Here is a 13,042-nt window from a genome sequence, read left to right as displayed (position 1 = left end):
GCAGCCGCAGAGCAAGGAGGCAAGCTCAACCTACCGGAGTTGGCCGTCTGAAACGCATAAACAACAAACTGGCGGCGCCCATGAGCCCTCGCAGTATAACCAAATGCCCCGTAATGCGAACGTACTAATGATCATAGCGGCAGCACGGAACAATAGGAGAAAAGAGTGCTGATAATCTGTACCCTTATCTAGTGTCACTAGCCGAGTGCAACCGACAGGGCCAGCAAAACGACGAGAAACATTTCGTAGTCTGATTGATTGTAGGGTTTAACGCACCGACGCAACGAAAGCGATGAGGCGCGCCGTAGTGGAGGGCTCCGGATTAATTTTGACCACCTGGGGATCTTTAACGTGCGCCAAAATCTCCTACACACGGGCGTCTTTGCTTTTCGCCTCCATCAGAAAACCGTATTCTCCTCTATCATCATTTATAGTGGTGCACAGCGGCTTTGCTGGAGACCCACTTTCGCACGGCGGGAGGGCGATACATTTTTTTTCTATCACTCGGAGATAAACTTTCGCGGGGGCAATGCGTGAGTACATATGGAGCCTAATAGAATTTAAGGAGGCCCGTTGACATGGATATAGAAGTTACAACTAGCAGGCTAGAGCGCTAACAAAAACACAGGGAAGGAATATAGGCACTTTTGAAAGGTTAGAAAAGAAAGCGCATAATATATGCTCTCCAGGTGTGCTCACATAGGCCACAACCTTCGTGTTACGCGTCTGACGATTAACAGATCAATCATAATGTATGTGTGTAGCCGCATGCACTGTAGCAACGCTAAAAAACCCAGGCGGCACCGTGACCTTCGGCTCCATGTCCTCGCGCTACCCCCCGATAGCGGAAGTGAAGAGAAGCATAGACATGAAGTTTCTTTCCACCTTGCCGGGGAGCTCATTGAACCCGGAAACCTCACAGCGTGCAGATTAAAGACCGGCTCTTAAGTCCCGCCTTTGTCCTGTCGCCAAAGCGGCAAAAACGGTCTTTAAAGAACATCTTCTTGTGAAACGTCCGAAAGGTTCGAGACAACGGTGGCCGCGAGCGGCACCTTTCAAGGGACATTCTCTTTGGCTTGTACATAAGGACCAAGACCCCGATCAAAAGAACCTGAGCACGTACCCGCCTACCTAATCCTAGGAGTGATCGCCCCGAGGCGAGGTTCGTTAGCGTCTACAGTCCTGGAGGGTTGGTAATAATCTTTTCGGTGATACCATTTTACTCTTTACTTTTTTTTGCTTTGCATGTATTTTCTGTTCGTCCAACCTTAAGGTACACTTAGAAAGATTAAAAAAATAGTCACTGGGGATTGTAGAGCCTTAGCACAAAGTACACTAACAAAAGAAGGCGGGATATTATTATTAACAAAAAATAGGATAGTCAAGAAAATACAGTGACTTCAGATATCTAGACGTCAGCAGAAACTTTGCGTTCTTGTTAATTATCAGTGTAAGCTGCTTGCAAAGGCTTCCTGTGACACTGCCTCCTCGTGGAAAGATGGCGCATGTCAGTGAAGTCTTAGACCTAAAGAAATTAGAGGGGCGGCACAAACGCTTGTTTACTTGGTGAAAGGGAAGAAAGGTAAACCTTGAGTAAGAAAAAAATAAACGCTGGGTACGGCTTCAAGAACATTTTGTGAGGGGCTTATGCCTGCGAGCATTGGTGGGGTGCTATCAGTGCTGTATTTTTCTTTATCCTCTGGTCTGGGCTTCGTCGTACGTAAGTGTCATTCATCCCTGAGAATAAGCTGGGAGTAAGCATCACGCTGTAGTGCCTAAACGCGATGAAATGTCGATCAGTTCGAATATATGACAAACAGTAAGAAAAAATTTTGCAACAGAGTAGGAAGCAAAAATGAAGCTATATATTAGACCGTTGCCGCTTCATATGATCAGTAGTTATTTTTGGGCCTAGAGTGAAATTCCAACGAAGATTCCTCATTTGAAGCGCCTCTGAATTGTTGAATAACATAGAGACCAAAACGTGCACGAGTGATTGACTATGTAAGAAGATCGCTCGGAAAATTTCCCGGCCGGTTTCTCTGAAAAACTAGGTACAAAACAAGCTGTGTTCTTCCTTTTCGGGTTTTAGTTTATTTTTTTAAAATATGCTCAATGATGATTTGGGAACACACAAAAACTGGCAATTCTTTAAGAAGCAGTACGTGCAGGAAAATTATCGAGGCAATCACAAGCAGCAAAATGTTCGTTTTTCTGCAAGCTGTTGTTTCAACGACGACATTGTCCTTTACATGCTCTACAAATGGCGGACTATCGTCAAACGTGGATTCCGTGCCGGCTTTTGTTTTGCTTCATTTAATAATTTTAACGGTAAGCAACCAGTGGAGAGCAAAAGTATATGGCGGGAGGCAAGACGGTGTTGTCTTGCTTATTCTTGGAGCCAATAGGTGTAGAATAGCTCAGGTGCAGCTCTTTTAAACCCAGTTATAACAAGCGAAAGGAAAGGAAATGCACACGGTATTTTGTAAAAGATTGATTGATTGATTGATTGATTGATTGATTGATTGATTGATTGATTGATTGATTGATTGATTGATTGATTGATTGATTGATTGATTGATTGATTGATTGATTGCAGGGTTTAACGCACCGACGCAACGCAGACAATGAGGCGCGCCGTTGTGGAGGGCTCCAGATTAATTTTTACCATCTCGGGATCGTTAACGTGGGCCGAAATCTCGTACACACGGTTGTTCTCGCTTTTCGCCTCCATCAGAAAAGCGGCCGCCTCGGCCGGGAACTGAACCCGCATCCTCGGTCACAGCAGCACAACGCCTAAGTCACTGAGTCACCGCTGCAGGTTTTCATAAAAGTTTGCCTTTTCTTGAAATTTTCCCATCCTCGAACTCTTTGAACTCGACAATCTTTGAACGATATATGCGTTCTGATCATTGGGCAAACGGGGTGTTTGTTGCCAAGGGAGGCGGAGATAAAAGCAGTCACAAATCGTGCGCGTTTCCCAACGCATCCCAAAAATTACTCCGTTTAAGCATGTAGCCCGTCACGAAGATTGTAGAGCGTGCAGCGACCTGTGCGAGTTGATGAGTTCCCTTGAGCGATACGTCGTGATCCTGTGGGACCCCCTGTACTTTTACGTGGCCCACGGAACACTCCATGTTACCTTATTTTTTACCTCTTCCTTTCTTTCCCATCTCTTTCGCCCTGCTCCCTTTAGGGCCTTTATTTCCTTCACCCCGTCCCCGCAGAGTAGGCGAATACATGCCAGCAGACCTCTCTGCTTTCTTCTAATAAAGAGCTCTCTCTCTCTCGCTCTCTCGAGCGCAACATGGCGTTTAACTTCCTGGAGTGGTAAAGTGTCGAGTCGCTTCGAAGCCTGCCCTGAGAAAGGTGCATGTGACTGCGCGGGAGTGTAATGGGTGCGGGCGGAAGAGAATGCTGAATATGCGGAAGCTGCAGTGTCAGGTGCGGCCGGTCTGACTCTCGGAGTAATTAACGTCAAAAGACGAAAGAAAATCCCCTTTCCTAAGAGAAATATGGGATGAGGATTAGAAATACAAGCGTTAACAGGAAGAAGAGATAGTAAACCCTTAAGGAATCAGTATTTGAACAGAAAGAGATGACACAAAAGAAAACAAACATTCTTCAAACAAAGTCTTATTCTATAGGGTTGCATCGAGTTGTACTTCCGTACAAGTTACCGCCTTCGTCAGCCGGATCGATCGGCAGAAATGCAGGTGTTTTGAAGCACGCTACGGAATACGTCGGTCTAGCGGTGCTTTGTAATCGTGCCAGATGTGAGAGGGTTTTAGCGGACAGTTTTTGACGGACCGCTTCGGTACCGGCGGCTCGATCAGCGCAACCGGAGCCAATGCCGTTCGCTGCCAAGCGCACCACGTGTGTGCAATGGCACTTCCTCTCGCTATTGGAGCGGAGGGGACCGTGATAACGGTCAGCTAAAACTCGCTATTAATAGAGAGTTTTAGTATAGCGTACGGGCGTTACCGTAAACGTAACGTAAACGTAACGTAAGCAAATAGCGGAACGTAGCGGCGAGATGCGCAAAAGTAGTTTTAGAAGAGCGAACTCTTACGCTCCGCTAACGTTCGTTAACTGTGGTGGCGCCATCTGCGAGAGAAAAGGCGAAACACTTCGCGTGTGGCTGGCGCCATCTGCGAGAGAAAAGGCGAAACACTTCGCGTGTGGCTACTTGAAAGCATTAGACACCAAGCCAATCCATCCGAAGATTCGCGCGCATCGGAAGTTTCGTGAATCTTTGTTATCCGTGTGCTACATTCCGCATATCTGAGTTTAATTCGCTTCTGTGTGCCTTGTGTTGCTTCACCATGCCACAAAGTATCCTCTGCAATAGATATGCGCTGGCAGAGTTAGCGTGGTCCGACATAGAAGCCCTGGTGCTGCGCAGGAGGGAGCCCCAACGCAGGATGTATGTCGCCCGGAACGGCATGCTCAACATCGAAGGCATGCCTGCGACAACCTTCCGCAGGCAGTTTCGCTTTGAGAAAGCAGACTTCGAAGTGTTACTGCGAGCCCTCGAGATGCCTGAAATTGTGACAAGTGCCCAGGGTGTGCGTGTCGCTGGCACTGAAGCCCTCTGCATGTGTTTGAGGCGCCTCGCGTATCCGAACAGGTTGTGTGACCTTCAAGAATACTTCGGGCGACATTACTCTGTCATATCAAGTATCACCAACAAGGTAATGCTGCGTCTGGAGACACAATTCGGCGTCCTTCTTGACGACTTGACAGCGCACCCGTGGCTGACTCCAGCGCACCTGAAGGACATGAGCGACGTAAGTTGGGCAATACGTACTTTTCATTTCGCGTTTACGGGTCACTACACGTCGCCTTTTCACTCGTACACTTTAAGGTTCCGTTTGGTGTAAAATATAAACCTACCAGTACGACGCACAACAGGGGAGGGGGGGGGTATGATTTTGCTACGCTTATTGGACCCTTTCCCATGGTTCTTTGGTTATTTTGTGGACTGATGTGTGCTCTTAAAGGCTCATTTCTACTCGATTCCTCTGCTCAAGTCGTTTATTGCCAAACATGGGATGACTTCACATATTCCAAATTCAATGTTAGGACCCTTTAAATCACCGTTGAGTCACTTGGTGTAATGTGTTTCTATCTTTCTGTAGTGTAAATAAATGCGCATCTCCACCTAAAAATTCACATCTAAGCTTATCATTAACTGTGCTGAATGCATGGACACAGTAAATAAAACTGAGTTTTCATTATGCACATTTCCTTGCAGGCAGTCCACAGCAAAGGTGCCCCGCTGCCCAACTGTTGGGCGTTTATAGATGGGACAGCGCGCCCCATCTGCCGACCGACACAGGAGCAGCGCCTGTACTTTTCTGGCCACAAGCGGGTACACGCCCTGAAATATCAGTCCCTAATGTGCCCCAACGGGCTCATTTGCCAGCTGGATGGCCCCTATCCGGGTAGCAGGCACGATGCCGGTGAGTTGTAAAGAGCATTTGTGTTCAGAAGCCGTTATAGTGCTTTACTCTGAAATAAAAATTAGAGCACAGAATGGGCACCGTGCTTGATTCCGTTCTTGGTAGCTGCTAATTGATGACGGCTACCACACACAAGTACCTAATCACCAGCGATACAGCATAAAAAAACGCTGAAAATCATTGTAACTTTATTACAGTGGCTGGCGCATCAGCCACACTATGCTCATGGTGTTTTCTTTTTTGAGACCAATTGTAAATCAAGTAGCAAAATAACTAATTGCACTAGTTAAACTGCTTGATTTAGTCCCAAATAAGACTTCAGCAAATTTACTTCAGTGACTTTTTAATAGTCATATGGCAGCTTGCACTTATTTTTGCCTTAGTAATGCTGGAGGCGAAATTATACAATGGATACTTTATTTCACTTGGCTTGCACATAGTTTTGCAGCAGCTGTTACGTGTTCTAAAAGCCATTGCTCCGTACTTTTTTTCTTTGCGTCTTGCAGGTATCCTGCGGGAGAGCGAGCTGTACGAGAAACTGGAGGCAGTGGTCCAGGGACACCGATATGTAATATACGGTGATCCCGCCTACCCACTCCGCCCCCTGCTTATGAAGCCCTATGGAGGGGCATTGGTGACGCGAGAAGAGGAGAGCTTTAACAAGGCCATGAGCACTGTTAGACAGGCCGTCGAGTGGGGCTTTGGGAAAATCATTGCAGAATTTGCTTTCCTCGATTTCAAAAAAAACCAGAAAATCATGCTGCAGGCTGTGCCCAGAATGTATAGGGTGGCCACGTTGCTGACCAACTGCCATGCCTGTATGTATGGCAATCAGATTTCCACCTACTTCGATCTAGAGCCACCGAGCCTATCGGAGTACCTGAGCCCTGCGAAGCACTGATCTACCCTGCACCATGCAGCTGTGTTTTTACTGTGTTAAAGGGAACCAGAAAAGCCTTTTGTAAAAGTTACAAAAGGCCTTTATTGTCGCGTAGTTCCAATATAGCGATGCAATGCTGTTGGAATTATTGATCTACATTCAGTATTAGCTGCGCCAGGAGCAATTAAGTGCACCTCTCTCCCCTTGCCAATCGATTACTCCTCCCTCTCTGCTTCTTTCAAAGCAGCTGGAAACACTGGGAATAGCCATGTGACATCGCGACGCTCGACTTCCGTTCTCCGCTAGCTACAGTCCTGCGCCTAGGCACGCGTCAATCGCTGCGGACCCGCCTTTGCCTCGGGATTGCACATTTAGGTCAGATGCATTGTTAGTTTGTGAAAAGTCGTGCGGTCGGCGGACAAAACAATACTGTCGGGGAGGGTATTCCACAGGGTTATTGCATGAGGAAAAAAATAATCTTTCATCGTTGATGTGCGGCACCGAATGCGTGCGATTGGTTTGCTATGGTTGAGGCGCGGCAAGATTCTGGGCGGGGTTTGGAGTCGAGGGTGCCTGGCTAGTGGGTGATAGTAGAACGCGTGAAGCAAGCAGAGACGCGAGATGATTCGACGTGATTGGAGACATGGATGGTCAAGTGTGCGTTTGAGTTCAGTGATGCTAGATTTACGCGAGTAGTTTGACATGATGAAGCGAGCAGCGCGATTCTGGATGGATTCCAATGGATTGGCACTTATTAAGGTTAAGAGGCATGAGCCATTTTTCACACCATGCAACGATAGTGTTCTATCTATAGTCGTTATATACTCGAGATCTTTTTTTCTTGCTTTTATTTATCAGCATCTTTACATTCTTGCCTCAACATGGAGAATGCACTTGAGTTTGTTTACTTTTTTATGTGTTCGGCCAGCGCCTGGATCACGTTAAGCAGTGCTTGTTGGCTTGTCGCCTGCAAGCGAGCTTGCTCAGCTCTTTGCTCGCGGTCGGCGGTTCTTTCTTCCAGTTCTTGGGCACGAAGACGGAACTCTTGGGTCATTCGCTTCTCCTCAAGATCGAACCGCCTGGCCCACTTCTTTTCCTTTTGCTCTAGCTGAGCCTTTTGCAGCGCTATTTTTTGAGCTTCCATTTCGCACTCTTTATCCTTCATGGCTTGCTCATGGCGCCATCTTTTTTCCAGAAATTCCTGGTCCGTCTCAGCGGCTGTTGACTTTTTCTTTCCTGAAAATAAAAATGTAAAGTGTTTACAGAATGCCACGACTGGTGTGAAAACTGCATATGTACACATTTTGAGCCAGACTGTGTTCCAATAAAATCCCACAAGGTGAAAATTATGGAGGCGTTGTTGCTGTTCACTGAATCCGTGCTCTCACAAGTGTGCACTTGCATTAAGAACATACTGTATTTCTAAGAACATAATTTAACCCATCAAAAAAGGGGGGCGTGGGTAGAGCTGTTTTGAGTGCTTCACATGCTCATGTAGTGTTCACTTACTCCGATAAGAGAGCACCCTGGCATTTCCAGCGGTACTTGTGTTTTCGCTAGCCCCATTCGAGCTGCTAGTAGAAGCCTGCGCTGCGTTCGTGCGGCAGCCACTGCCTGTGGCTGGAACTTCGGCGCTGGCCGAAGGAGGAAGCTCCCGCGTTTCCGCTGCCAACAGGTGCACATGCTGGTTCGCTTGGCTTGTCGGTGCCCTTGATACCTCGGGCTGCTCTGTGTTTCCTGCGATTCTTTCCAGAATATCAGCTGCTGTTTCCTCGGGCTCTGGGTCCCCTGCAAAGGGCAGAAAATCAAACATGCCACTGTAGTTTCGGCACTTATGCTCCCTTTGTGCAACAGTTACAAGTTAAGAAAACTACTTAGCGATGATTAGGATTGTAGGTATTTAATCTACAATGCAGTACTCCATTTGAATGAAATTCGTAAGCCTGCCTGGTTTTTTCTACATCAGTCCGCTGGACGCCAGGTGAGAAAAAGCTTCCCAATGCGAATGTTACGGTGAGTTGATTACCAGCGTGGGAACAAAAAAAAAAAAAAGACAACTCGTCCGCCTTGGTCGCCTTTTTTTTTTACGTTCTTATCGAATTTTGCGCTTCACGCGTTGCTCCAAAAGTTATCACTTTGCAAACTGCAGAAATTGATTTGTTATAACCGACAACTTCCTAGTGCACGCCCGGGTTAAGAAAGAGCTCGCCGAATTTATGGGCCTTTGGAGCTCCAGAAACAACAGGTTCATGATTGGCGGTGTTACTTACATGGGTCGTCGCACAACGCTGGTGATGGCGGGTAGCTGCCGTTGTCTATTTGCGACGCAAAATCGCGCGCCTGGTTTCGCGTCGCATTTGCTTCGGCGCGCTGCGACGCCACTGACTGGCCCTTCTTCCGCCGCAGCGAATAGCCAAACTCTGTGGCCAAGGCCCATATCTCGGTGAGCAGTCGGACCTTTCCGCTATAGTCTTCCTCTGTGCCGGATCTGTGAATAAAACAAGTGCAACGCGTCAACGCACATCAGTGTACCAGATACAAGATGTAAATATGCGGAGCGGCGGAACCGCACGGCAAATTTGAGCCCGCGTATTTCAAGCTTTATCAACATGGTAAAAGGGTGTGTATTTTCAGAATCATGCTATATGTTTGTCGTAGAAACGCGAAGCAATAATGTGGTGGAAATAAGCACTTACTTTTTCAAGTTCGCCGTGTCTTCGTCCACAAACTGCCGCAGCAGCAGCTCAAGACGCTCGCGCAGAGCGCGCACGGTGAACTGCTTCCGTGAAGCGATCTGTACGTGCGCGCATATAGTAGGCCACTTCGATGGCGATTTGAAGGGGTTTGCGCTCAGCACTTCTGTTAGAAGGCAAATGTCGTCGTCCGGAGAAAATCTAAGGCGCTGCGCTTTCTCCGCTCCGGAAGCCGCCATGTTGCCCTCTGAAGTAGGTCTCGCTTTCCGTGATTTCGCGAGAGCGGCACGCAAGCGCTTTAACGTACGCTCGCTATTTTGCGGAAATAGCGTACGTAGGACGAACGTACGCTAAGCGCAAAAATAACGTAGCGTACTGCGCATGCGCAGTGCAGTGACGTTAGGAAATAACGTACGCTATTTCTTAACGTTGTGCTCCGTACGATATACTAAAACTCTCTACCATCCGAGGCGAAACTCTTAACGATACGTTTAACTAGGCCTTGAGCCACGAAGAAGAGCGCTCGTTGTGAAAGAAACAGGCAATATGGAGAGCGTATAGCGATTAAAGAGGGGTCGCTATATTGCGGGATGTAGCGTCTCCACTAATAATGCAGCCTGTTTACGATACCCGTGCTGCACTTGCACCGGTGCGCTTATAAATGCCACAAAGGACACACAAAAATGCTAGAACCCAAAGCGCTCAGTGTTCTTTTTGCCCTGTGGGGGATTTATAGGCTGACCCGCAAAGAAATCAACTTTGCACCGACTATTTCGACTTCGCCATACTATAGCTCTAAGACACTGACTGCTGTTCTTCATAGGCGGTCGCAATGAACAACGAAAAGTCCTTATGACATTAAAGGAGTAGTGACACGAAATTTCAAAGATGAGATAACTATGTAAATTGCTTCCTTTTTATCAGGAGATATCTCCCAGCAATTTTCAACAGTAGCCGTTCAGTATAACATATTTTTAATCCATTTTATTCTCTGCCCGAACGAGAAAGCCCAGAGCGGGCCAGCATGACATCTGCTACTTGCCCCACAGAAATGGCGTACGGGGGTTTGAGACACAACGAGGAACCGAAGAAAGCGCTGGGGCTGTGAGAACACACGAAGCGCCACGAAGGGAAGGGAAGAGTCGATGTCGCGAGCAGCAGTGGCCGGTGGAAGACGAAGTGGTCGCGCGAAATAGATGGCAATCGTCTGTCGCGGAGGAAGAAGGACGGCCCTACTCGCTCGATTAAGAAAGCAGTGGCCGCCGCCTATAACCATTTGTTGGCCGCCAAATTGGACAACGTTGTGGTGTGGGCAGGCGCTTATTGCTTCTCGGTACAGCGGGGACAGTGATACAGACGCCTGAACGCTTGGGAGCTGGACACCGCCTGTGTGACATCTCAGGACGGGCTTTAATGTATTGTGCTAGCTTAAGAAGTAGCGAAAAATAATGGGACAACAGCGAGAGCTACTGTCACTAGCTAAAGTATAAGAGCACCGTCACTGAGGCACGCAAGTCAGCAACGGCGGCCATTTTGGCGTTTATCAGTGTTGCGAGATCGGAGCATCTACTGCCTCGCCGTTAACTCCGACCAGGTCGCTTGTTAATAGCACTACCTACGATGCAGCAAAACTGCATTTTCGAACACAATTCTGCTGCTGAATCCTATTCTGCTGCTGAAAGAATCCTATTGTTCCGTGTCGCCACCTTGATCATTTTTTTTTCAGTTCGCATTACGTGGCATTTGTTTACCCTGTGACGGTTCATGGGCGCCGCCATTTTTTTGTTTATGCGCTTTATTCGGCCAACTGTGGTAGGCTTAGCTTCTCCTCCCTGCTATGCGGCTGCGCGCGACTGACGCCGTGTCGAATGCGAATCAAAGATAACGCGTGGAATGCTGCTGCTATGCTGTTCCACGCGTTATCTTTGATTCGCATTCGACACGGCGTCAGTCGCGCGCGGCCGCATAGCAGGGAGGAGAAGCTAAGCCTACCACAGTTGGCCGAATAAAGCGCATAAACAAAAAAATGGCGCCGCCCATGAACCGTCACAGTGTAAACAAATGCCACGTAATGCGAACTGAAAAAAAAAATGATCAAGGTGGCGACACGGAACAACCGGAGAAAAGAGTGCCGAAACTGTGTAACCTAACCTAGCAACACTATAGCGAGGAACTTTAGTTATCAAAGCCTTATCGTAATGTGAGCCTAGCGTAAGCAGCGATGGGCTATATAATCTTGCGAAAGCCTTGAGAAAAAAAGCACTAAATAATAGTCGTGGACTCTGCTCTCTAGAAAACGTAAAGAAGATCAAAGAAAGAGCTCTTTGATTCATTTATTTTGTCGGTTATCAAGCAGGCCTTGTGTTTTCTAGGAGCTGTCTGAAGAACCCGCTGATACAGAGCTAGCGATGAAGAGCAGCCGCAGTGAGATCGAGCGACACCGTTGTACTGCCGCTCTCTTCCTTTGAGGTTTGGGAGTGAGCTTATACGCGGGTATTTTGCATATCTTGGGAACGGTTGTCCACTTTTGTGTCTGTTTTCTTTTTCGCCGTTCCTCGACGGAGGTGTCAGCTTTCCTATATATAAAATGAGTCGTTCGAGCGCTCCGATGGACCCCAGGTGCTCTGGTTACGGTCCCCAGTGTCCCGCTGAGACAAGGACACGTCCTCGGCGGTTCAGGGCACCGGGATGTGTAATTAAAGCCTGCGTATTGTGAACATCGCTCAGCTCGATACGCATCACTTTTTGTCAGATTGCTCGCGTACATTATGTCCTATCGATCATCTATCTTCAAAATCACGTTCCCAGAACTCTGCGGTGGTCCACAGTTGTGTCTTGTGTGTGTCTGCGGTGCCTGCAATGGTCCACAGTAGATGTTTCAACTTTTATTCCTTATTGGTTTGGCTTGTAACGTTTTAGGTAAAGTGAAAATATATAAACTACAGCAAAATAAATAAAATTGTTCAGTTACGCAAACAAGGAATAAACACATCCCCTGGGAGTAAAATCAGGTGCATTTTTTCCTGTTTTCTGTTAGTTCTTGTAGCTGGAGTTGTAGATGGACATTGTCGTCGGCGGTTCTGGGGGCCAAGCAAGCTGTTTCAAAATAAAATCTGCTCTACGAAAGGCAAATTACGGCACCTCCATAAATACCCAAGTGGTTGCCACGATACGTCACTTGTGCTATACGAACACTTCACAACATTTAAGAAACCATATGTCGCACATGGCTACAAAACGCCTCGCTTGAAGAACCCCTCCTGATAAGCTGCGGAAGAGCTCAAGAAGACGAGACGGTGCCCTTTCACGCTCCTTTCCATGTGTCAGAGTTTACCACTACGTGAAGTTTGAAGAACTGCACTTGAAAACGTAATTTCCACAGTGGAAGATACATGCCGCTTTTGACAGCGCTCGGCAGGCACACGTGTGTGTATTTTTTACAAGATGAGAAACCATACTTTGGTGCAGGGCAACTCGTTTTCCGCACGCACCTCCGTTGTATTTGAATGCATTCAGTGTACCCAAGTTGAAACCACGGTGGTGAAAAACAAATGGTAAACAAAGAACCTGATAACGTATGGGTTAGAATCTGTAGGTATTCCATCACCGATGTCCGTTGAGAGCGAAAGTGTGTTGTGCTTAAGGGTGAACAGAACCTACAGCGAGAAATGCCTGCTTGGTTTGCTTCATTTCGTACAAGCAGAGCAGCGTTTGTAGCCACTCAAACGACAAAGAAGTTACGGAAGCTGTTATCTTTATGTTCTCGCACAAACAAATCGAAGCCTTTAGTGCCTTCTTATGGCTAGACGGGAAGCTTCCACCACTCACCGCCAACACTCGAAATGACTGGCATGCGGCATTGCAGCCCCGAGGATCGCAGGACGAAGGAAAATTGCCATGGTACATACCTGCGAGAAGAAAAGAAAAGGAAAATATATAAACAGACAAGAAAATAACTGCATGAAGGGTTTTTAAAGATTGGTTTATTTAAAAGGCATTTCTTT

General features: G+C 47.3%; 2 protein-coding genes across 2 annotated transcripts; one reads left to right on the top strand and one right to left on the bottom strand.

The window, feature by feature from the left end:
• The first annotated feature begins 4,157 nt into the window (after positions 1-4,157).
• Positions 4,158-6,942, top strand: LOC144157843 (uncharacterized). The gene is made up of 3 exons (XM_077688576.1): positions 4,158-4,790; positions 5,258-5,465; positions 5,972-6,942. Exons 1-3 carry the CDS (start codon positions 4,326-4,328, stop codon positions 6,364-6,366), a joined length of 1,068 nt encoding a protein of 355 aa, XP_077544702.1. The 5' UTR covers positions 4,158-4,325; the 3' UTR covers positions 6,367-6,942.
• Positions 6,943-7,249: 307 nt separating this feature from the next.
• LOC144159946 (uncharacterized) lies at positions 7,250-9,277 on the bottom strand. The gene is made up of 4 exons (XM_077691592.1): positions 9,042-9,277; positions 8,616-8,833; positions 7,855-8,133; positions 7,250-7,581 (listed from the first exon to the last, which is right to left on the bottom strand). Exons 1-4 carry the CDS (start codon positions 9,275-9,277, stop codon positions 7,250-7,252), a joined length of 1,065 nt encoding a protein of 354 aa, XP_077547718.1.
• Between the last annotated feature and the right edge of the window lie 3,765 nt (positions 9,278-13,042).

Source organism: Haemaphysalis longicornis, unplaced genomic scaffold, assembly GCF_048455015.1.
Source record: "Haemaphysalis longicornis isolate Haplotype H1 unplaced genomic scaffold, Haemaphysalis longicornis Haplotype H1 scaffold_10, whole genome shotgun sequence".
Lineage (NCBI taxonomy): Eukaryota > Metazoa > Arthropoda > Arachnida > Ixodida > Ixodidae > Haemaphysalis > Haemaphysalis longicornis.
Note: the sequence above shows the minus strand (reverse complement) of the source record. Positions and strands in the feature narration are given on the sequence as shown.